The sequence below is a fragment of the Lissotriton vulgaris genome, chromosome 5 (assembly GCF_964263255.1).
Source record: "Lissotriton vulgaris chromosome 5, aLisVul1.2, whole genome shotgun sequence".
Lineage (NCBI taxonomy): Eukaryota > Metazoa > Chordata > Amphibia > Caudata > Salamandridae > Lissotriton > Lissotriton vulgaris.
In genome coordinates this window covers 904,065,569-904,091,596 of record NC_141693.1, presented here as the reverse complement: position 1 = coordinate 904,091,596, position 26,028 = coordinate 904,065,569, and the positions used below count along the sequence as shown (strand labels likewise).

Sequence of the window (26,028 nt, the reverse complement as noted above, 5' to 3'; positions counted from 1 at the left end):
GCTTGACCAATGTTTCAGTAGGATTTTCTGGCGCCCCAGTTCGTAACCCGGTTTCTTGTCCTTTGCCCCTTTCTATTGGTCCCTGTGAATTGGAGGCTCCCCTTACTCTAACGACTGGCTGTGGCGAGAATCTGTTGGGTTTGGACTTGTTGAAAAGATTGCATGCAACATTACATTGTTCTCCTTCGGGAGTACATCTTACGGTGGGTAAGAAAGTGATTTCCACGATGTATCTATCTAAGGATCACCTTCCACTGGAACTGCGTTCTCTCCCTGATACACTTTGGGCTACAGGTCCCAATTATGTTGGTCTCTTGCAGATTCCACCCTACGTTGTTACCCTTAAGTTGAATGCTAAATTACCTCGCATTCCTCAGTACAAAATTTCCAGTGATGGCGAAAGAGCTCTTTTAGCGATTATCTATGATTTGGTTGAGAAAGGTGTGGTTGAAGAAACGAGAGGTATTGTGTGTAACAGTCCTGTTCTGCCTGTCCTTAAGCGTACTGACTCTTCTCAGCCACCTGTGTATCGGTTTGTGATCGACCTTCGAGAGGTCAATAAGATCGTTGTGCCACAGTTTCCTGTTGTCCCGGACATTACTGCTTTATTGACTATGAACCCTGCCTCAGCTGCTTGGTTTTCTGTTATTGATCTGAAGAACACTTTCTTCAGTATTCCGATTGCTGAGGAAAGTAGGGATAGTTTTGGCTTCTCTTTAGGAGGCCGCAGTTTCCGGTTTAAGCGCGCTCCTCAAGGTTATTGTGAGAGTCCCTCCATTTATAGTTAGACTTTGAAAACTTAGCTTGATACTCTTGCATTGCCTTCTGGTGCTACTCTTATCCAGTATGTTGATGATCTGTTGGTTGCTGCTGATGATGAAGAGATTTGTAAAGAAGTTACTCTTTCTTTGTTGCAACACCTGTCTGACCTTCATCATAAAGTGTCACCTTCGAAGTTGCAGTATTGCCGCCAAGAAGTGACCTACTTAGGTCATCTCTTGTCGAAGGAGGAAAGGTGATTGACCCCAGAGCGTATTCAAGCGATTGCCCAAATGACTGTGCCATGCACACAGAGAGAGGTGCGTGCCTTCTTAGGTATCACCTCATATTGTAGACAGTGGATTCCTAATTTGTCTTTGCTAGCAAAACCTTTGTTGGCACTTACTCTTAAGGACACACCACACCCTCTTCCTTGGTCTGACGAATGTCAGAAGAGTTTTTCTGAATTGCGTGATGCATTGTGTTCTGCTCCGATGTTGGGTACCCCTGACTACAGTAAACCTTTTACACTTTATGTACACGAGAGAGAAGGTTGTGCGTTGTCAGTGTTGACGCAACAATTTGGAGACAAGCAGCGCCCATGTGCATATTTTTCAGCTACTTTAGATCTGGTAGCTAGGGCGTTGCCTAGTTGTCTAAGAGCTACAGCGGCAGCGGCTGTTTCTATCCAACAGTCTGCTGGTTTGGTATTGGATAATACATTGATTGTGATGGTCCCATATGTAGTGGATACCCTATTGAAAAGAACGAAGATTCAACATCTTACCAGTGCGCGTTTGTCAGGTTATGAGTTGACGCTTTTGGCTAGCCATGTGCACATCAAGAGGTGCAACACATTGAATCCAGCTACATTGTTGCAGATTTTTATAGAGACAGATGCTCAGGAACAGCATGACGACTGTTTTCTCCGGACAGAGGAGGAAACGAAGGGTAGAGTTGATCTGAAAGATACTCCTCTTTCGAATCCTGATGGTACCCTATGGGTAGATGGTTTGTGCTTTAAGCTTCCGAATGGAGAGACAACTGCAGCATATGCTGTCACAACTTTGCACACGATTGTTGAAACAGCACGTATTGCACAGAATTCAGCGCAAGCAGCGGAGTTGATAGCATTGACTAGAGCGTGTGTGTTGTCAAAAGGAAAGAGAGTGAATGTTTCTACTGATAGCCAATACGCATTTGGCGTGGCTCACAGTTTTGGTCGCTTGTGGAAAGAGAGAGGATTTCTTCCTTCCCATGGTACAAAAATTCAGCATGGACAATTAGTGAGTGAACTTCTTGAATCACTTACTTTGCCGACCCAAATTGCGATAGTGAAGTGTAGTGCGCATAAGAAGGTTACGGATGATGTGGGTCGAGGGAATGCGTTTGCAGATGAAGTAGCGAGAGAAACGGCGAAATATGTGATGAGTCGGATGTACGTTAAAGGTCCTGCCAGATGGGTTGTGGAAGGAGGAATGTGTGAAGATACAACAGAAAGTGTGAAGATGATTCAGGCAGAAGCTACTGAGAAAGAATTGAGTATGTGGAGAGAGAGTACGGGAATGTTGGATTCAACAGGCTGTTGGGTTGAGTTGTCAGAGCACCAGCGATGGTTGTTGCCGGATGCATATGTGCTTCCAGTGGTTACTATGGCTCATGGGTTGGCTCACATTAGTTCAAAAGGGATATGTAAGTTGTTGGCTCCGGTATGGCAGAATGGTGGAATTCCTAAGTGTGCTGAGAATTTGGTTAAACACTGCATGATTTGCTTGATGCATAATCCTGGAAAGGGAACCCCAACTCCAGCGGGGCATTTTGCTCCTCCAACGTATCCGTTCGAGGTGCTGCAGATAGACTATATTCATATAGAAAGATGCAATAACTTGAAGTATGTCCTTGTGGTTGTTTGTTCCTTTTCCAGATGGATAGAGACCTACCCCCTAAGGGATAATACTGCCTTGTCTACAGCCAAGGTTTTGCTCAAAGAATTCTTTCCCAGATATGGCTTGCCGAGGATGGTATGGAGTGATAATGGAAGTGAATTTGTGGGTCAGATTATGAAGAAATTATGTGCAGGTCTGGGTATCAAACAGAAATTTCACGCTGCAAATTACCCCCAGTCAGCAGGCCTGGTCGAGTGCTATAATTGCACTCTGAAGCTGAAGTTGGCCGAGGTGCAAGCGAGCTCTGGTCTTACATGGCCCGATGCCTTACCATTGGCACTTTTGTCCACGAGAACGACAGTACATTCTCGCGTGGGACTTAGCCCATACGAGATTGTTTTTGGACGCCCGGCGAATGTCTCTGGTGTGCCGAGGCCTAAGAAGTACAGTGATATCGAGTACCCTATGTTGGTTGACTACTTACATGATTTGACTGCAAAATTGCGTGTTCTTCACTAACAGGTCCATGACACTTTGCCTTCAGTTTCTGTAGACGCATGCCACACGATTCAACCTGGCGACTGGATTCCAACCAGGAATTTCCAGAGGTCAAAGAACTTGGAACCAAGATGGACCGGTCCAAACCAAGTCCTGTTATCAACTCAGACTGCTATTAAGGTGTTCGGCAAGAAAAACTGGGTACATGGTACCCATTGCAAGAAGATACCTTTGCCCTTACCGTATGATAAGTGGGTCCGGGAAGGTGTTGCCGATTCCGAGAGTGAAAGGGTTCCGAGATTTGTACCTTTTAGTGAAGCACATCTGGAATGGACTCAGTCAGAACGTGCGGATGATGAAGTCTTGCAAGAAGCTGTGCCGCCGTGTTTGAGACTTGATACTATGCACCCAGAGACACTCTTTCAGGATCAAACTGTGCCTGGTAAAGAACGCTACAACTTAAGGTCTAAAAAGGACAAATAAAATCTGAATTTTGTTTGTGAATTACACTCTTTCAGACAAGAGACTATTTTTCTTTTTCTTTTTCGAACCACCATACGGGTTCAGCTGCAGGGTCGCGGTATAAGACTTAAGGGGTGGCCCGCGTATTGACGAAAGGTCTGCGGTTCTAGGGACGTCTAGGACGCATGGACGCACACTTGAGTGAAGAAGGAAAATTGCAGTGAGCAGCACGTTAGAGGATGGAGTCTGTTGTAACTGAAAGAGATGTTGAGAGAATAGATTTTGTACATTGATACATAGCAAATGTTTTATAATATTGTGCTTTTTGATGTTTTTAAGTATCACATTAGCTTGTGTGGGTTGGACTGTCTATGCTACACAACAGACATCTGCACCCACCTCCCAACCTATGCTTTCTTTCACTACTGTTTCTTTGCACCAGTTTTACACGTTGCCTGAACATGAACAGACAAGGATATCAGAATTTGTGAACAACTCGTTTATACAGTTGTTGCATCAGCATCAGTTAGTAGTAAATACCACTAATTGTTGGGTTTGTGGTCTTATGCCTCATACGACAGATAAAGGTATGCCATATTTGGTTTTGACGTTTTCTTTTAATGGGTCTGTGTGGGCTTTTCAGACCATGTTTATCTATGCAAATGAGGTACGCCCCTTACGTTCCCTTAAAGATAACTCGAGCAATAGTGCCTTAATAAGGGGAATAGTAGCTATGATCCAAGATATTGATGCATATAATGCTATCCCTAAGGATGAGGTGCAGGCTTACGTTGGTTGGAACGTGACTGGATATAGTACCAGTTTGACAGAGAAGGAGAGACGAAAAAGGTCTCCCCCTATTTTGATTGTACCCCACTGAGGCCATTTTTGTTTGCAAGGTAATGGTCGGAATCCGAAAGCTCAGCTAGGTGAGAGTGTGTGTGCTCAAACCTATGTCTATTCATCTCGGACTTCTCCACCGTTTGTGTCAGCTAAAGGCACATATTTTGTTTGTCATAACAGAGCCTACACATGGTTGCCACCTGATTTTTCAGGAACGTGTTATGTGGCGTTTCTGCTTCCCCCTACATACACTACTGCTTCAGACTATCATAGAACAAGATATGGTAGAGGTGTCTTTAATCAGGAAGATACTGCAGCACATGAAGTAGGAGATTTCTTCAAGGGCTTCCTGCCCTTTTGGGTTCCTATGATCAATAGTAGGCATATTCGACAGCTTGTCCGCGTTGTTGAAGCTACTATTAATGAGACAGCAGGTGCTCTTAGTTTTGTTACAGCTGAGCTTCAAGCGGACCGCCTTATGACATTGCAGAACCGTATGGTATTAGACATCATACTTGCAGATCGAGGAGGAGTATGTAAATTGATTGGATCCAGTTGCTGTGTTTACATACCAGATAAGGCCCCTACAGTGTACCAAGCCATCTCTAGGTTGTATAAAATCTCTGAGTCTATCCATGTAGACGAAGGAGATTGGTCATTGACGGGATGGTTTTAACCATCCTTTTCTCTTGTTGTCTTTGCATCCAGTGTAGTCCTGCCATTTGTAGTCTTTGTGCTACTATGTGTGTTCGGAGACCTGTCCCGAGAGAAGTAGAGAATAATAAGATGATGCTACAGCAACACCTTGATGACCTAATGAATATCGACATAGACCTAGATTCAGATTAACATGAGTCTTAGGTTATTGCCTATGTAATGGCAAAAGGAGGGTCTGAGGTTTTGAAATTCTCGAGTCTGACTCCATTTTGTTCTGTGCCACCATTTTGTGTTGCCCTCACGTAGGCCTGTGAAGGTAGCCTGGCGAATAAAGTGGCCTGGCCTTTTTAGTTCATGTATACATTAACTAGGTTTCTTTTTGACTCTGAAATGAACTGTAAGAAACTGACCTCTTCACCTGAAACTGACCTCGCAAAGCCAATTTCCCTGATCAATCTTTGTCTGAGATTGCCAATCAATGTTCAGGACATCGTTAACTTTTAGTTTCCTTGCACATGCTTTATCTTGTTCAGCATCTGTTACCGTTTCTTTTTTATGTTTCTTCATTACATGGGTTATGCTTTCAATTATAGGTTTGTCCGGCTTGTGGAGATTGAATTTGGGACATTCCTAATAATTAACTTTTGGGTTGGGATACTGTAAATTGAGTTTTTGTTATGTGATACTTTGTTTGAAAATGTACCTTATTGGCTAGAATTTTGTGCAGTGGGTGTACATTTATAATGTGAATATTGGGTATAAAAGGAGACGTCTCGCCTTAGTAAAATGTGCAGTCTCCTGTGAATTTACACCGTGATGTATTTCTAGGATCACTGTTACTAGCTGCAGCTAACAAACTTGGTCTCTGATGCCATCCAGAAGTATTCCGTGTCTCTGTATACCAAGACAGGTGAACTCAAGGATCTTAGGCGTGCCCCTGACGCCGCTGGGTTAAACCCCGGTTCTTCAAGGGATGGAAGTTAATTGGGATCCAATACTTGGATGACGTATGGAAGGGAAGCACCCCTAGATCCTTTGACTACCTCCAACGTGAGTTCCAGTTACATGACTCCCAGCACTATCACTACCTGCGCCTCATACATGCCCTGCGCTCGCATATCCATTCAGACTCCTCAGTCCCAGAATACTCTCCCATGGAGGACAAGCACCTCCTTGATCCCATTACTGAAAAGCCCACGTCCACCATCTTCCGAAAGCTCATCAATAACATGCCCGACCCATTGGTGTCTCTGCGAGAGAGAGGGGTGAGTGATATTGGAGAATTGGGGGAAGAGGATTGGCCGGAGGCCTTGCAGAGTCCTTGTGAGGTAGCGATTAGGATCAGGTTCCGCCTTGTCCAACTAAAGATCTTACACCGTGTGTATTGCCCGCGTACGGAACTATTCGCATGGGGCAGGAGCCTGTCTCCGCTGTGTGTGAGGGGTTGTCAGGAAGAGTGGACGTTCTACCACATTCTCTGGGAATGCCTGCACATAGTACCCTACTGGACTAAAGTGGCACGCACAATGGCAGTAGTGGTGGGGTTGCCGGTCCCGGTGGAGCCCAGATGATTCTTGCTCATGATCAAAGGGCCCACGGGCTGTTCCAGGTATAATGAGATTTGGTTGGTCATGGCAGCTGAAGTGGCGAAACGCAACATCGACAGGTGCTGATGGGCGCAGGCACCCCCGCAGTGGGCCCAATGGCTGCAAGATCTGGACTGATGTGAAAGGGCTGAGGAAACAATATATAAGTCCAGGGGGTGTGTAAAGAAGTGCAAGAGGGTATGGGGGCCATGGCGGAGGTACCATGCCGAGCGGGGTGGGAAGGGGATACGGGATTAAGTGTATTCAGGCCCTTGCATTGTCGAGCTTGCCTCAGTTTGTACCACGTAATGTTGATATCCTGTCTGCTTTTTCAACATACCTGTTGATGACTGAGAACATGAGCTTTGTTAATAAAAAGAGTTTTAAAAAAAGATTAATATCAAAATGAGAATTGCTTGGGTATTAACCCAAATGCCGGCGAGTTTATGCTAAACCTCTGTCCATCAGTCAAGTGAGGAAAGTGAAAGAAGGGTTTTATGCATTATAAATGATTCAATTCAGTGACACGGAAAGAGGACGAAGATCACTACAGAGTCAGAGGCTCTGCAAATTGTTGAGAGGAAAGCAGAAAGACTCAGGGAGTCACAACCTAGGCATGTAAACCCAATTCCATGCATGAAATTGATGCAGCAAAGAGCCAACACAAATTTTATATTTTTTCAAGATACCAGAAAGTGGGAAGAGGTATGGTATTCATGTTGATGAACATTAATAAAGCCCTTGACAGAGAAATAAGCATTCTTGGAAAGTAACAGTTATGTATATTACACATGGTGGATATTTTAGGTAATCTTCAAAGATGGTGACCACTAGTAAGTAAGTAGATCTCTAGGCAGCTTTCGGAAAAGGTTGCTACACAGGGTCCACCCTGCCCTGGTGAGGCAGCTTTATCTCTCTTTGTACAGTTTGGTTTGTTAGTACTTTCTCTGTACAGCTTGATTCAGAATAGGTAATTGCTTTTCATGTCAGCCTTGCGCTACCACTACACTGATTCAAGCAATTATTACAAGCATATATTCTTGCATACCAGCTCAGACAGGAAGGTTTTTTTAAAAAATTCTTTTTAAGGTAGTGAAAGGCACCCACTACTACAAAAACGAACACGCAGCATATGGTTGCTTATGCATACAAGGAACAAAAAAACCTTTCAACAAATGGAACTAAAAATCCATTGTATGTGTAAAAAGGAAAACAAAACCCTGTAAATTAACCCTCATGTAAGGATACAGTGAAGTACAGTGTGGACATGGGACTAAAACCCATTCCTAGGGGGGCGCTAGGTGGCGCGCGACTACGATGGCCGCACACCAGTGATCATCTTGCCAGTCGGGCGGGATAAATATATGGCAGTCCTATCCTGAGATGTCTCCCAGACCTTAAATGCAGCAAAACTGGTGGCGGATCAGCAGAGGAGTGTGCGGGAGAAGAGCAGCCCGCAACGGACTTTGACGGGCTCAGATACAGAGCCTAACATCACGGTGCCCGTGACTGCCCTTGCACCCGGAGATGGGAGAGTGGCTGCGGAACTTGCACAAGGCCGGGGCTGCGGGAGTGGGCACGGGCGGACCCGGGGCGGCAGAGCTGCAGAGGACCAAAATGGTGTGGAACGAACTTCTTCTAACTGGCAGAGACAGTGACTAAGAACACACGGTGATGGCGCAGACAGCAGTGCAAGCGCAGACTCACTGCCCACGCAGAGAAGCCGGTGCGGCGGTCAGTTTGGAAATGTGGATGACTCTGAGATGGCGCGAGCCTAAAATGGTGGTCAGAACGTGGTGAAAGAGGGGAAACGCCGGAGCTCACACATGGTCATATAAGCGCTCACCTAGTCACAGTGCTAGGGTAATTTGATCGGGGCAGGACAGCAGGTCTCCAGAGAGAAGCAAAGACCGTTTGGATATGCTGGCCTCCAAAGATGGTACGGGTGGAGACGTGTGCAGCTCCGAGACTGAGCGTGTCTAATATGGTGGCCAGATCGGTGTAACAGGGGAGAAGCGCCGGAGATTGCCTGAGGATGTACAAGCACATAACCAGCCCCAGTACAGGAGTAAATTGTCAGTGAATACACATAGACCCCCAGTGAGGGACAAAGGAAGCACGACAGCACTTGCCTCGGTCGGTGGGCAGGATTACCCAGAAGGGCCCGTGACGAGGCGTGAATTGACACGCAGGGAATGCCATCTTATTCACTGAGGGTAGGAGTACCCCCATAGCCCAGACAGTCTATTGCAGAGAGCCGAGCAGGAGAGAACTGTCTGACCTGCAAAAGGGGTGGCTGAGCTAACTGCTTGTGGGCTTTGGACGTTGACCTCAGGGCAGAATAACACTCTCAGCCTACTTATAAACTGGGTGGTGAAAACGCACTGGCTGTTGCAGGGTTCCACCAAGCATTAAGGAGCCTCCGTGCTGTCAGAAGCTACATACCACCTGCATGAGCGTTAGCACAGGGGATACTCCAGCAAAACCATGGGCAGGACAGACACAAAACAGACAAAGATCCCATTTGAGGCACGCAAAGCGCCCAAAACAAATGGGGCAGACAAAGCGTATTCGGATGCCGCAGAGGGCTAGGAGGAAGATTGGAGGGCGCTACTGCTGAGCATGAAGACCCGCTGAACTTCAATATACGCAAAGATGGACACGATGAATGCCAGATTAGATTCAGTAGTACACAAGCTGGATCAGCATCACCGGAGGATTAATGAGGCGGAGACACGCGTTTCGGACCTGGAAGACAGGGCCTCGGGGACCAAGAGATTTTGCAAATGGACACGCTTCTTAAAATCATCGCAGAAAAGAACGAAGACTTGGAGGCCCGGTCCCGAGGGAATAACGTGCATATTTTGGGCCTGGCAGAGTCCACCAACACAAGCCGAATTGAGGATTTCATAGAACAGTTGCTGACTGATCTCTTTGTCAGGGTGTCTAATAATAGAAAGGGCGCACAGGTCCCTAGCTGCACGCCTGCCTCCAGGGGCACCCCCACGTCCTGTGATTGTGCATTTTTTAAACTACTGAGACCGTGATGCAACCCTGCGCCTGGCTGGAGAGATGGGGCAAGTCCAATACGAGAACGCCACGCTTGCTTTCTTCCCTGATTTCACACAGTGCGTGCAGGATGCAAGATGCAAGTTTGCAGGTGTAAAGAAGAAGCTCCAAGCACAGGGCATCACATACGTGATGCTCTACCCAGCCAAACTTCGCATTACACACCTGGGCAAGCAACATCACTTTCTGACCCCACAACAAGCTGAGGAGTACCTTAAGCGGCACCATCGAGAGGTGTCAACAGAAACGACCACCAGGGTGAGATCTAGATCCATGTCGCCCACCTCAACTCTGGACTGAACACTGTGCCAACTACTGAAGGGACAGATTGACAGGTGAGACCATGACTTATAACAGCTGGGAAACTGGATGCGCCACCAGATGAAATAAGACTGAACCAATTAGACTTACAATGTGCCTGCCTGGCCTCTCACACTCCTCCCACGAGCATTACACGGTCGTAAGGACCAAGTATCATATGGGCGTGAAAGCGGAGGGGAGACGGCAGGTCGCGGGCCCCTAGAGAAGGCCCCAAAAGGGAGATCCCCGGTAAAGTTTTCTGTTAGACATTTAGAGGAAGTTGGGGTATACCTCATTTAAACTAGACGAGGGAGGGAACTAATGCCCAACAAGTTGGGGTTGTCGGTGTGGGAGGGAGTGGGGTATTTCTGCTTTTCAATTTCAGTGAAGATGACGTTGGTCCTAGTCCACACTATAGCATCATTGACAGTATCTCGAACAGAGGCACCAGGATAGGCAACCCAGATAACACGACTGCGCCCACTAGTATATCCGTTATGTCATGGAATGTACAAGGGTGAAAACATCCAAGGAAGAAAAGACAGATCGTAAGCTATCTGGAAAGACACCACATAGACATTGCCCTGCTGCAGGAGACACATCTGGACCCTGCAGCAGAGCCCCTTTTCGCAACACGATGGGCCACACACTGCTGCTTTTCATCCTATTCATCGTATTCCAGAGGGGTGGCCATCCTTGTTAAGCGCTCCATGGCCTTTTTGCTGGGAGGGACAGAGGTTGACCAGCAAGGCAGGTATTGCTTACTATGGGGTAGATTACCATCACACAACATCACAATAGCAAACTACTATGGCCCCGTTGTGGACGAGCCGCAAGTCATGCCCGTACTCTAGAGTAAGATACAGGCTATTGGCTCCACATACGTGCTATGGGGAGAGGATTTCAATACCATAGTGGACCCACAGATGGATAGATCCCAGGCATTGAGGCAACACTACATGACATCACACAAATCGCTAGCGGACTTAATCACCTCTAATTATCTCCTTGACGCATGGAGTTATAGGCATCCGACACAAAAAGAGGGAACGCACTACTCTGCGGTTCATTCTACATGGGCTAGACTGGACTATATATTCGTTTCAGTGGGAATGGCACACTGGGTGGAAGAGGTCACTCATCTGGCATGCACACATTCGGACCATTCCCCAGTCAAGCAAGTAAGTAATACGCCCTCCAGTGGAGCAGGCACTGTATGCCCGCTGGTGGCTCAACCCATCTCGTTTATTAGATATGGTCTCCAAGATGGATCTTGAACTGGAAATATGTGACTTTTTTATGCGCAACATTGACATTGAGCTAGTTGAAATCACAGAGGCTATTATGCAAATGCAGTCGGGGCATTCACCGGGATCTGATGGCCTCTCCATAGAGTTTTATAAGACATATGTAGAAATACTGGTGCCAATTCTGAAGGCGGTATTTTACGAAGCTAGGGAAGAGGGTATCCTCCCGAAAATCATGCAGGAAGCACAGATAGTCTCCACACTTAAGCCAGATAAGCCCCCCAGAACTGGGAGTCCTACCGCCCCTATCTTTAATTAATTCCGACACGATAATATTAGCAAAAGTTCTTTCTAACCTTCTCAATCTTTTAATGGAGAGGCTGGCCCTGCCAGACCAGTCGGGGTTTATCCCCAACCGCGCCACATCGCATAACCTACGGACACTGCTGGCGGTGATCCAAGACATAGACCCAAATAGATCGGCAGTGGCGGTGTTTCTCGATGCCACTAAGGCATTTGATTCGGTAGAGTGGGACTACCTACTGGTTACCCTGAAATATATCGGGGTTCCCAATGCCTTCCTAGGATGGGCGGAACTCTTGTACACGCAACCAATAGCCACAATATTATTAAATGGGGCGAGATCCAACAGTTTCACTATCACCAGGGGCATGAGGCAGGGTTGCCCCTTGTCTCCCATCCTTTTTGCCCTAGCAATAGAACCCCTTGCTGCAAAAATACGACAGCATCATAAGCTGAGAGCGTTAGCTTACCCCTCTAGACAACTTATAATATCACTTTAATGCCGATGACACGACTTTACATATAAAAAACCCTTGGGACAATTTAAACCCTGTTCTCCGGGAAATAACTAGATTCAGGGCTATCTCTGGCATACAGTTCAACTGGGCCAAATCAGCGACATTTCCACTAACAGACTTGACAGTGCAGCACTCGCTGGATTACCCCTTAGTCTAGAGGAGTGATAGGGTTTAATACTTAGGAATAAATGTTACAAGAGATAAAGAGGAGCTGATGCGGAGCAATTACGGTACCGCCATGGACAAGATGACTGATACAATCACTAGATGGCTTACGTTACCTCTTTCCATGGCGAGACGTATATCCCTTGTAAAAATGGTTCTCCTGCCTAAATTCCTTTGTCTATTTGTAAACATACCATATCATCCCAGGAGTTTTTTTTTAAAACACTAGCTACACAACTCACTCGCCTGATTTGGGGGGACGGAAGGCGAGACTAGGCCTCTCCACTTTCTGCTATGTTCTGGCTCCACCCCCCCTTCATGCCACATTTAGCAATAGAAGATGGGTATATGAATCCTATCCCACCCTATGCATATTTTTACATCCAGTGGGAATAGGCCGCGGGATCCCTCAACAGTGGACTGCACTCTGTTAGCCTGGAGAAAGATAACTGCTAATCTTGAAGCGCTGATGATGTACTCCCCCAGAATGCCATTGATCAAGTACCCAACATTGCAGGTCACATCAGAGGGAATTTGCAGGTGAATGTTAGATAATTTACAATATGAAGTGTGGGGGATCTGTATCTGGCAGGTACTTTCCGATCTAAGGAACTGTTCTTTGGCGCACGCGACCCCACTACTATGGAACTCTTTATGTACACTAGACTGCGCCAGAGTGTGAGGGCAGCTACCCCAGCATATGCCCTACAACCACCAACCTTTCCTACGCTTCATGCGCTTCTGCAGCTGAGACCCCACAAACGTGTCATTTCTCTCCTATACAGACATGTCCAGGCTGTTCCCCTGACAGGTGCCCCTAGGGGCAGATCGGAGTGGGATGGTGACTTGGAAGTGCCCCTGACAGACGAGCAGTGGGAATTCAGTTGCTCACAAACAGCTGCCATTACAGCCAATAGACAGTTGTGACTTATACATTATAAGTTCACACACAGATTGTATCATACTCCTGCAAAACTTCATAAATTTAAGTTGAAAGTTGATGATCGATGTGCCAGGTGTAGGATGGAAGGGGCAGATTGTATCCATCTGGCGTGGCAGTGCGCACAGGTACATGAATATTGGATGCAAGTGTTTTAGGGTATGTCTAGCATGGTAAATGTGCAGATACCACCGACCCCTCTCACGGAATTATTGGGCTGTATTCAGGAGATCGTCACTCCATATAAAAAGTTCTTAGCGTTGGGGTTTCTTGTTGCAAAGCGCAGACTGGCGTGCAAGTGGGGGAGAGGGAGAGCCGCCAAGTTCAAGGACTGGATGAAGGACTTGACAACCTGGCAAGAACATTCACTATGTTATGCCAAACTGCTTCCACTAAAATCACGTTCTAAGGACATATGGGGCCAGTTAAAGCAGTATCTCATAGATCAGAGTTCATCAGAAGACATGACGGAGGAGGGCCTCCGAGAGGAGGACAAGCAGAGGCGGAATCAGGGTAAGGTAGTGGGTGAAGCTGGAACCAGAGCGATGGATGGCACACCCAAGGACTAAAAGGAAAGGTGTTGCAACAGATGCTATTATGTAATGTAAAGACCATGCACTGACAAGGAGGGGTAGGGGGAGGAGGGGGGAGGTGGGGAGTTGAGGGACTTGTTACTAGCATTTAAGAAGATACTGCCACATAATGCAAAATGTACACTCACAGGCAGATATTGCTGTATTGAGGTATGTTGTAAAAACAAATCATTCCTAGCGTGAAAGGGAAACAACCCCTTGAGCCAACCTTCATGTAAGGGTACCATGGCTTACAGTGAGGAAATGGGACTAAAACCCATTCCTGCGTGAAAGGAAAACAAAGCCCTTAATAACCCAACCCTCTTGTAAGGGTACTGTGTCATAAAGTGTGGATATGGGACTAAAATTCATTCCTATCCCAAAGTAAGGGATACATAAATTGAAAAAGGCAAGCCAAAACACATCAAACATGTCACCCTCATGTAAGGCTTGTAACACCCACCTGACATGTAAAAATGGGTATAGTTAAATACAGTTGAACAACGAAACTGCTCCAAACACAGAAGCTTTACCAACATTAAACTGCATAGTCAGCTAATCAATAATTTAAGGTGTTACCAGTAGATGGCAAATGCACCACACACTGTGTGTAGCAAAAGTGCAGCAGTCTCTTGCACTAAATGTCTCCAGAATAAAATAGGCAGTTGCCTCAGCACACACAATACCTGACATTTCCAGGGAGAACAATGGAAGTCATTACCAATAGTGCTACGTGTTGATAGCATTTTGCTTCAAAGAATAGCAATACACAAAAACTGGCATCCTCTTAAGTCGCAGTGCGTGTGTCGCCATGCAGAACTAGTAGCTGCTCCACAACTGTACACTGAGTGCTTCCATGTACATGCACAAGGAATTAAAAAGGAGAAAATGCCTGTAATATCTCGCTGCTCCAATAGACTATTCACATACAAGCAAGAAGAAATTAAATGAATCTGATCTCCACACAACGACGGCCCGGGTCAGCTTCAAACTTTATTGTAATGCAAAAGAAACACAAAATGGAGGCACGCAGTATTGACGTGCGCCAGGTGGCTTACAACACGTCAGTGCTGCCAATCGTCCTCAAGCTGCTCACCGGGATCCAAGGCAGTTCTTAATTTGAGCAGGAGCTTGCCGGTGCTGAGCACCGGCACTTAATTGGTTTCCGGTGCTCAGCAACGGTACCTAATTGTCAACACCACACTTAGAGCAGTCTGCCATAAGGTGGCGCTGCTCAAGCAATTTAGAGATGAGCAGTGTAACAGTTGTTTAGGGAAACAATATACATAAAAAAAAATACCTGCCTCCCCAGCCATTCCTTTAGCTTTGGGGACCTGGAATAATCTGATCTGTTGCATTTACTTGCGATAGAGATGGTTAGTAGCTGTTTTGGCAGCGATGACTCGGGCGATGGGTGGTGCAGGCTGCAGTAGCCTCCTGTTCAGAGCCCTGGTACTTAATACTTTACAAATTAAGCACTGATCCAAGGTGACGGCAACTTTGACGCTGGAACTGCACACATGTGAAAGATGACGGTAGGTAGGTATGTGCATGCTAGATGCAACACGCGCCTCTGTTTTAAATCAGAGTAAAAGCGTTTTAACTGTCCATAATATTAGATGGCTCAAGAGACTTCATACAATGAGAGACAACAAATGTCTCACCAATAATGTCTTGATAAATGCTCCGACACCAGGGTACATTTTAAGTTTTGCATGGGTCACAGAGCCACAGGTGTGTGCATGGGACCAATTTTAAGTTTTACGCCGGTCACGAGACACAGGTGTGTGCGTGAGCCCAACAGTTATACTGGCAATTGCTGTCTCCAATGTGGGAGACTTTGTGTACATTTTCATAAACTAGGCCAAAATAAAGTCCCGTAAATAGAACCACACACAACATAAAATCTGAGCGAGACTCTCAGTGCCAGTAATTCGTCCGACGATAACACGATCCAGGGAACACACATTCAAATATAGAGAATCTGACCTTTTAAATTGGATGAATCGTTTTTCTAATGGGAAGTCCCTGATCTTTTAAACTCCGTAACGCCGATGCTCTTCACCTGATGTGTCTTATATAAACACCAAGACACACCAGGGTTTCGTGTATTTTCCAAAATGTCAGTTTTAGTTGAGCAGTTGAAATGGTTACTGTGAATGTACAACAAATTGGTGCAGCATAACACTCCAATCTCATGTCCTTGTGCAGCGTTCAAATTAGAGATGACAGAAAGAATGTCTAAAATGATGTTGCTTGCTTTCTTTAAAGGTGCAATTCTTATAATGTTGTCCAGATGAAAGAGAGTACAGCACGCTTGGGCTGGGGCTGTCCGATGTAATGGACACTGGTGGGGCTGCAAGGCTTGCTGGTCTAGTTTCTTTTGTTCACTCTGTGGACTCATAGATTTCGAAATATCCTCTTGAATGTCAACGTGCGCTGTATGTGTGACTTCTTGTTATGCAGACTTGTTGCGTTTTTTCTTGTGTGTTTTCTGCTCTTGTAGCTCTTGAAACTTCTTCCCAACATGTTGACTCTTTGTAAATATCATCTTAAGGTAGCTTCAGACCAACTCCAACTTGCCACAAATAATGTAGTAACATAGTCCACGCTGGTAGATGATGTTTAAGTAGGTTTATTGAAGTAGACAACATGTAGCATAGATCATGTACAGCAGCCCCACCAGGAGCAGCCTGCTTAGCCCATTCATTAACTGTCACCACTCATACCAGTCACCCAAGCATTCCACTCATGACCAACATTCCACACAGAACACGCACACTGGCTGAGCAGCTAGTACCAAGATAGTATAGAACATTATAACACAACATGAAGATACTACAAGTACCCCTAGACTTCATTGAAGAAATAAACATGTTTTAACTGCTAAATGTTACATTTCTGAAGAAATAAACATGTTTTAACTGCTAAATGTTACATTTCTGAAGAAATAAACATGTTTAACTGCTAAATGCTACATTTCTGAGATCAATTAAAAAAGGTACCTGGATCACTGCTGGGTACAAAAATGTATGTTTCTTGACCTCGACACTCAAGTTTATTACATTTATAGTCAGCAGGTGTTATGTCGAGTAAACTTGGCAACATTACTTCCTCGACACTGTCACTGCTGCCATTTGGGTCCTTCTGATCAGCACAAATGTGCATCCCTTCATGTAATAATTCCTAATGAAGATGAAAATAAAAGAGTTCACAGAGAACCAATGAAATATTGGAAAGACTTCCGAGTATCAAGTAAAGCGGAATAGTACATTAATTAACAGAAGAGGGAGACAATTCATAGATTAAAAAAAATTGCAGTCCTATTTCAGGAAGTCTATAGTCACCAAGTATCTGTATTATTAAGCACTGCCAATGCTCCATTTTGAAAGATGGGTCTGATTCAGTATATGCACACAAAGGCCATTGTACAAAGTACCAAGAGCTAAATGGTAATGAGCATTATAAAGGCCATATTGTCTGTTTGTAATCCTGCTATTTCTTTCAAAACCCTTCAGTATCCATACGTGTTTAGTACATGTAATATAATTAATTTTCAGTGGCTAGTGATTTGGTAATTAAGTGGAAAGCCATATTCAATTATTGTAATCCTGCAGTTACTACTAAATGTTCTCACTATTCAAAAGAGATAAAAGGGCATATGGACAATGTATATAAGAAGGGAGCCAACGAAGACTGGTGATGGTGGCCTCATGGAGAATGCTGCAATCTTCATTCCAGAGATGAGAGCCGACCAGAAAGTCAGCACACAAGTGTGACCCTGACCAGCAATGGCAGCCAGGCCTTCACCACAATTACAAGGTGGAGACAGATATAGTGCAGGGCCACACAAGGCGGCAAGTAGTGCTTAGGAGAGAATGTGCTGATCCAGCGCTCCTAATGAAAATCTGTCTCACCAACACTACCTAACTCCACAATACTCACCAATAATCATGAATCACTACCAAGGCCCATAAACTAATGAGACAATTTTTGAGCGACTGAATCATGTGACCTAATTAATCAAATCTGTTCATTAGATTTAAACATATGACATTTAATTAAGTCACATAAGGCGAATGGATCTAATAATGATAACTAGACCATGAATAAACAAGACCAGCTTGTCATTTCAAAAATTAATTTTATTAGCAAAGTGAAAGCATCATTCAAAGAAAGGCTTATTAGACTGACATTTCATAGCGAATTATTTAGCATGAACTTAAAAATAATAAAGATTCCATACCCTAAATCTGACTATTTCTCACAAATCCTGTAAAAGAAAATATCATTAAGTCAGCTATCCTTACGTGCGCCAAAGTCCATCAGCACGTCATTCAGGAATCAGGAAGCAAGAGCGCAGGCCTGTCCAAGAGGACAAGTTTTTATACCCTTCTGTCTAACTAAGTAACTAAATTCTGTATTTCTCCAAAAACCCAGCCTCATCATTGGCTGAGCTGTGTCAGTCCACCATTGTGTCACTCATTCCTGATCAAGTCCGGGGCACATCATAAGCCCTTATTGTTCTTAGATTCCATCCTTCTAGCTTCCTTAGAAAAGAAACATTTTCCCGAGAGCAAAGTCCTACTTCCTAATCTTGGCAGGCAGACCAGGCATCCTGTCCTTGGACTCATCTCCAAGAACACAAACAACTCGACCAAGTACAGCTTCTGAATTAATATTTTATTTCATCGTTCAGCAAATAAGGCTCTTTATTTCTGCACGTGAGTGAAGGCTTCACTCTGGTCAAGTCATTTTTCCAGCTCTGCCATCCAGCCATTTTCTTCAGCCCACCCGAAAACTAGTATTTAAACAAACACAAAACAGTAATTAATTAGAGAATAGAGACCCATTCTGTTACCCACCACTTGCTAATTATTAACTCGTTAATTTATGTTATCTAGCTGAAGCAACACATAGCACCATCATATTTCACCAAACTTCACAGATCTGCAGAGTCTCCATGAGCTTTTGTCACGACAAAAGATAAAACATAAGCACATGTAATATAAGCACATGCCATTAGTTAAACAGCCGCATTTAATACTGACAAAGACAATAGACAAGGTTAGTTCATTATTTTTCAGACACTTGCAATGCAACATAAAAGCACATTAGTCCCGCGTGTAATGTATGCAATTTTAAACTAAGTTGGTTAATGTTTTCAACGCATGCCAATTAATACAGTTATATTGATTATGGAAGTTTAACATTGCGATTTTATTCAACATCTCGCTCCATCAACTCCCTCATCTGGTGATTTAAAAATCACCAAACAACACCCAATTTTTTTTAGCAAAAATGTAATCCCTTAACATGTTTTGAACAATCACTGTATTAGTTTTCTAAACTTTTGATTCAGCAGTCTGCCTACAACTCTCATATTGAGCTCTACGAAACTCTTCTAATTCTATCTCCTTCTCTTGTTCCTTTCTGAGCTTATAAATTCTCTTCTTTTCTCTCACAAACTTCTTTCTCTTGTGTATCATGCAACTAATTTTTAACAAAAGTGTCACTATAACTATAACAGGATAAAGCATTTTCCCAATGATTGAACTACCAATCTCTTGCAACCAGTGTTTAATTGTTGCGAATCTTTTAGCCAGGCGCTCTGAAAAACTCTCATCTTCTAAAGGTACAGTGTCAGCATGAATTTCTGTCAAATTTCTTATATACATCTCTATATCCTTACTCTTATATGGTATGTAAGTGCAGCAATGTTGGGCATACAATGTCCCACAGACTCCTCCCTCTTTTGCAAGTAGAATGTCTAGAGCAAGACGGTTCTGCATAACCATGCTTGTCATGGCAACAAGCTCAGTGTCAACTAATTGAAATCCACTTGCTGTGTCTGTTGACAATCTGTCAACAATTGTAGACACTTTTCTGATCTTATTTGCATTCAGGGTAATTCCCACCATAGGAATTATTGCACCAAAAATATCTCCAATAATTTCTGAAAAACATTCTCTTTTAAATCTGCTCAGATGATCACCAATTTCAAATGAACCCTTTGCATTTCTATTTACTTGAGAAATCTTTGGAAAAACTAAACCAACATAGCAAGTCCAGTACCAGTGGTCCGGGAGGCTGTAATAAGCCTTATTCCCACAAATGAAATAAATTCCAGGAAAAAATGGGTCTTTGCCTCCTTTAAATCCCCAACCCCCTATAATACGATAGGTATCTTCACATTGACTTGCACCCACAAAGTAGTTATCATACAGTGTATTGTCTCTCCTTATACAGAGTTTACCACTAACAGGTTTATCTATGTTAATAGCAACATTTATATTTCTACCATTGAGCTTTTCATCCTCAACTTGCCAAAACCTAGACTTGGCATGTTTCAACATCGCATTTCTCTGGTAAATTGCCCTTCTCTCTTCTACCATGTCTAACAACAACTTTTCCTCTGATCTCAGCTTGCATGTTAGATTATTCTTAAAAGCATATTCATACGTGAGTTCACTAGTTACCAGGAAAAATTCCCTCATCTGTTTTGCAGGTTTTACTTTGTTCAAGCTATTTGCAACTTTTAGATTTGCGAAAATCTCATCGTAGTCAGAATAATAATATTCCAATCGACCAGTTTCATAAAACAAACTAGTTATTACGCTACAAGTGACACCATAAGTAAGAGGTAACATATTATAAGTCACCCCCTCTGACACTGAAGTCGGCAATTTTACGCACACATAAGCATTCATCACCTTAACATATTCAGATAAAAGTCTAGAAAAAGTATTACTAGAAAAACCACCAACAGATCTATCTTGGTGGATCTCTGGTTTGTGCTCAATGACTCTATTAGTTTTACCTATTACATCATGATTATCTTGTTTAGTCTCAACTTTAATGTGTTTATCCAGCTAACACAATTTCTTCGACCTTGTGTCACCTAACACAATTTCTTCGACCTTATGTCACAATTTTTCAACCTAACATAAAAACAAAATCAGTCATTGTCACTTGTGTCATCTATTTCTTCCTGGCAACTGCTGTTTACCTCCACTACTGGTGGGATAATTATATAAGTCCACTCATGAGACTTATATTTCTGATTAGGCTTTAACACCCTTTTTGCTCTACTGCTAATCACTTCTATCTTCTTTCCTGTTGGTTTTTTATTATCTGAATCACTTTTCTGACTCGATATTTCATTAATATGTTCCTTTGACTTGTTCACTAATTTGAATTTCAGGCCCTCATTTGGCCAATTATCTCCTTTTCTTAAGAGTTTCTTCTTTGGCTCAGTTGGATTGCATTCAGCTCTCCAGGCTCTTTTCCTAAATTCTTTTATTTTAGATTCTTCATCACTTTCATCAGATGATTCGCTTTCAGATATCTGAATTCTAGATTCAGGTACTTCTTTACTCGGCAGCTTCACTCTGTTAGGAACATCATCCTTATAGCTGGTACTTGGTAATTCGTCTTCTTCTTCGATTACTTCCAATCCACCAGTTTCAGAATTTTCGTTCCTTCTTTCAGAGCTTCCAATTTGCCTTTCAATACTCTCCTGATCTTGATTCTCTTTTTGATCAGACTCTTCTTCTGCTTCTTTTTCTAGCAGATCTTCATCATTTTCAGAGTCTAGTATCACAATTTCTGAATCTTCTTCATTCAATGCCTCATTCGCATTTGAATTTTCCAGATGTCGACTTCCTTGTCGATCTTCAGGATCTGGGTTTCTTTCAGGTTCTTCTTCAGAATCTGAATCAGTTGTTGTATCACCTTCGTCAGGATTCTCAGGTGTTGGCACTCGGATAGTATGACTAGCATGTATCCATCTTTTCAGACCTCTACACTTAACTGCATTTGTTGTAACAAGTATCACCTGTCTTGCCTTCTGCCACCTGGGTACTAGACAGTTCCTTCTTCGATGAATTTTTGTCTCTCATCCAGTCTCCTGGCAATAGATCATGGGCTTGTTCTTTTTTTTGTTGTAAGTACTTCAGTTCCCACCTGATGGAACACAGAAGTTACCACGTCAGAAAGGTTCCTACAATAGTCCATTATTGCACTGTCATTTAATACTAAGCTTAATACTAAGCACTTTATCAACAGAAACAAATGGTTGTCTCATGACTCTGCCCATAAGAATCTCATGTGGATTTAGACCTGTTTTTCTATCAGGAGTACTTCTCAAAGACATCAAAACAAGAGGAAGTGCATCAGTCCACTTCATTCCTGTAGCTAGACACATTTTAGCAAGTCTATTCTTGATTGTTCCATTGACTTGCTCAACAACACCTGATGCTTCTGGTCTGTAAGCACAGTGCATCTTTTCTTTTATACCTAGTGCTTCACAAATCGTTTGTAACAGTCTGTTTTCAAAATGTGTGCCACGATCAGTCTCGACCGTGACCGGAAATCCATACCTAGGTGTGATCTCTATTAAAAGCAATTTTGCCACAGTAACTGAGTCATTATGGCGAGTCGGGAATGCTTCCACCCATCTTGAAAACAAACAGATTATCACTAAGACATATCTCAATCTGTTATGGGGTGGCATGTCAATGAAATCCATCTGTAACCTGGTAAAAGGACCACCCTCCTGTCCTATGGTTCCCAAGCTCACAACTGTTTTTCTGTTTGGATTGATCTGTTGACAGTTCAAGCATCTCTGGCAAAAAGATTCAGCTATTATCTTGAATTTCGGATTGTACCATGTTTGCCTAAACAACCTGATCATAGAATCTCTGCCTATATGACCTGGACCATGATACATTTGTGCCATGTCAGCAATCATGCAGTTTGGCATTACTGGTCTATCATCTTTGTAAACCCAAACCTCATCTTCTTCTCGCTGTCTGCAACCTGATTTTAGCAATGAGTCTTTTTCCTCATCGTCTGCTTCATCTTGTAAATCCTTTACTCCTTGCCATGTCTCAACTACAGAAATTAGCATAAGTGAGTTCAAAACATGTTCATTGTCTTTTTCCCGATTAATGGACATATTGTTTTTCGCGCAAAACTTTGCGATTTCATCAGCATATGCATTTCCCTTAGTCATATAGTCATTACCCTTTTTGTGTGCTGTACATTTTACTACAGCAATTTTCTCTGGTAGCTGAATGCCATCAATTAGTCTTTTAATCAATTTTGCATTTCTGATTGGAGTTCCCGCAGAAGTTAAATAACCTCTTTGAGACCAAAGCTGGCCATAGTCATGGACTACGCCATACCCATACTGACTATCAGTCACTATGGTAATTTTTACTCCTTTTGCTCTTTCACATGCACGAATCAAAGCAATCAATTCTGCTATTTGAGCTGAACAAATTCCTTTGAGACAAGAGGCTTCAACCACATCTGTAACTGTACAGACAGAGTATTCTGCAACCAGAATGCCTTGATCTGTCCTCAAGCAAGAACCATCAACAAAATAAACAAAATCAGATTCTGTCAACGGAACATCTTTAATGTCCTGCCTAGGTTTGGTGCAATATTCTAAAACATCCAGGCACTCATGATCAATGTCATTCTCATTTCTGATTTCTGTTATGATTCCATCAGGCAACAAAGTGGAAGGATTTAAATTCACACATCTCGCAATCGACACATTATCTGATCCCAGAATAATTTTTTCATATTTTGTCAATCTGTTGCTTGTTAAATGCTGAGTTTTGCTTCTGGTGAGAAGAATCTCAACTGAATGGGACACATATACTTTTACAGGAAACCCCATTATTATCCCTTCACTTTGTTCCAGACTCACACTTGTTGCAGCCACTGCTTTTAAGCAACCTGGTAATGCTTTTGCAACAGGATCAAGAACAGCTGAAAAGTAAGCTATTGGCTTTCTCAGTTTTCAATGTCTCTGAATCAGAACTGATAATGCACATCCTTCCCTTTCACTGCAATACAGCTCAAATTCTTCTTCGTAGTCCGGCATTCCCAATGCTGGAGCTTCGCACAAACTTCTTTTTAACTGCTCAAAAGACTCTAACTCAGTTTCTGTTAGGGTAATCGGGTCTTTTATGTCTGCTTTTGTTAATCTCTGCAATGGTTTTTCAATTACTGAAAATCCGCTAATCCATTAACGACAATAACCCACCATTCCTAGAAACATTCTGACCTGTCTCTGTGTTGATGGAGGTTGCATTCCTTGAATCATTTTTATTCTTTCAATTGTCACTTGTCTTATTCCCTTTGCAATTATGTGACCAAGATATTTTACTTTTTGTTTAAAAAACTGTAATTTTGCAGGAGACACTTTATGTCCCTCATCAGCCAAATGGTTCAAAAGAGTAATAGTATCTGTTACACAGTTGTCTCGTGTTTTTGCAGCCACAAGGAGATCGTCAATATATTGCACTAATGTTGATCTTCCAGGCAAATCTAAATTTTCCAGGGAATTCTTTAACAACTGATTAAAAATAGATGGACTCTCTGTATTCCCTTGAGGGATACAACACCATGCTAAGATACGCTCTTGGAATCTGAACGCAAAAATTTGTTGGCTCTCTGGATGCAATGGAACAGTGAAGAATGCGTTACAAAGATCTATAACGGTATACCATTCTGCATCATGTGGAATCTGATATAGAATTACCGCTGGGCTTGGTACAACCGGGCAACATGGAACAACTATTTGATTAACTTTTCTCAGGTCTTGAACAATCCTGAAAGTTCGGTTTGGCTTTTTGATCCCCATAATCAGTGAATTACATGACCTGCTCTCAATTTCCTTTAAAACACCTTGCTTTATAAATTTTTCAATTACAGGTATGACGCCCTCAATAGTTTCAGCTTTCATTTTATACTGAGGAATGTTTGGATAATCTGCTCCTTGTTTTACTGTAATCTGCACTGGGTCTACATGTTTCATCAAACCCATTTCATCTCCAGATAAATCCTAAATTTTAGTATTGACTGTCTCTTTTAATTCTTCAAGTAAATCATTTTTGTCAAAAGCAGGAAATAATTTACTTTCTTCTGCTTCAACTTTCAACATTGTTAATTTATAAAGGCCATCCTCTTCATCCGGAGTTTGAAGCTCAATACCATCAGGTGAGCAATATATTTTGCAGTTCATTTTACAAAGAATGTCCCTTCCTAACAGGTTTACAGGACTGCTATCACAGACCACAAATCTGTGTTTTTCTTTTAATTTGCCAATTTTAACTTTAACCGCATCGCTGAGGGTGCTTTTCCCGCTGTGTGCGGCATTTTTTAAATTACCACGTTACATGACGAGCTCAGCTCGTCATCAGCACAAGGCAGGTAAGCTTGATGACGAGCTGAGCTTGTCATCAGCATCGAAGTGGTTAACTGGTTCTGTTAAGTCTGTTTTAATCTGCTGATTAGCTACGCCAACTACTTGGATGGTGTCACCAGAGAGAGGTAGGTTTTCTATTTCCACTGATCTAACAGTAGAATGGGTAGCACCTGTGTCCACTAGAAAAGTGATTTCTACATCATTCACTTTACCATTAATAAATGGACCAGACTGGTCTACCTCAATAGTGGCTCCAAGCACACACTCTTCCTCCTCTCTCAGGAACCGTCATAAGTAATCCTCAGACTCGCTTCCATCATTTTCTTTCATCCAATATTGTTGAGAAACATTTGACACATTCACTCTTGGTGATCTGTTTACCTGTTCACCTCCGCAGAATCCTGTTTCTGTACTGTATCTCTGCGTATTAACACAATTTGGAAGTGGCGGTTGTGGAATCTGACTTTGCTGGTTCACTACCTGTCGCTGTAGCTGTTGCTGTTGACTTAACTCATTTAACTGTCGCTGTAGCGGTTGCTGCTGATTTATCTCATTCTGCATCTGTGGATTTAATGATGTATTTTTAAAATTTATGGGTGGATTCTTACACTCACGCTTCCAGTGTCCAATTTCGCCGCAATTAAAACATGGGAGTTTCTGTTTTAACTCTTCAATATTACCCATTAATTTTGGCCTATTAAAATTACCCTTAAATTTCCCTTGATTCTGGTGAACATTTTTATTTTCCAAAGTTGCAATTTGTTGTTCAGCCACTTTCACCTGAGCCCACATAGCTTTTTCCTTCAACTTCTTCTGTTTTGCATCTATCTCATCACTGCAGTATTTTGCCTTTCTCAAAATGTCATCAACTGTAAGTGACTGCCAACCAACTATTCCTGATCTAATCATTTCACCAATTTCAGGTCTCAAGCCATATACAAATCTGTAGATAAAACGGCTCATATCCTTCTTACTCAATTTTTCGTAACCGCTGTATTG

At 43.0% G+C, this 26,028-nt stretch overlaps 1 protein-coding gene across 1 annotated transcript in view; it reads right to left on the bottom strand.

Moving 5' to 3' along the window:
* CC2D2B (coiled-coil and C2 domain containing 2B) overlaps positions 1 to 26,028 on the bottom strand; it is a 1,912,120-nt gene that overhangs the window by 1,328,685 nt on the left and 557,407 nt on the right. Inside the window, exon 11 of the mRNA XM_086919535.1 lies at positions 16,811 to 16,991. Coding sequence (XP_086775661.1) covers positions 16,811 to 16,991 — 181 coding nt within the window. The remainder of the gene's footprint in view (positions 1 to 16,810; positions 16,992 to 26,028) is intronic.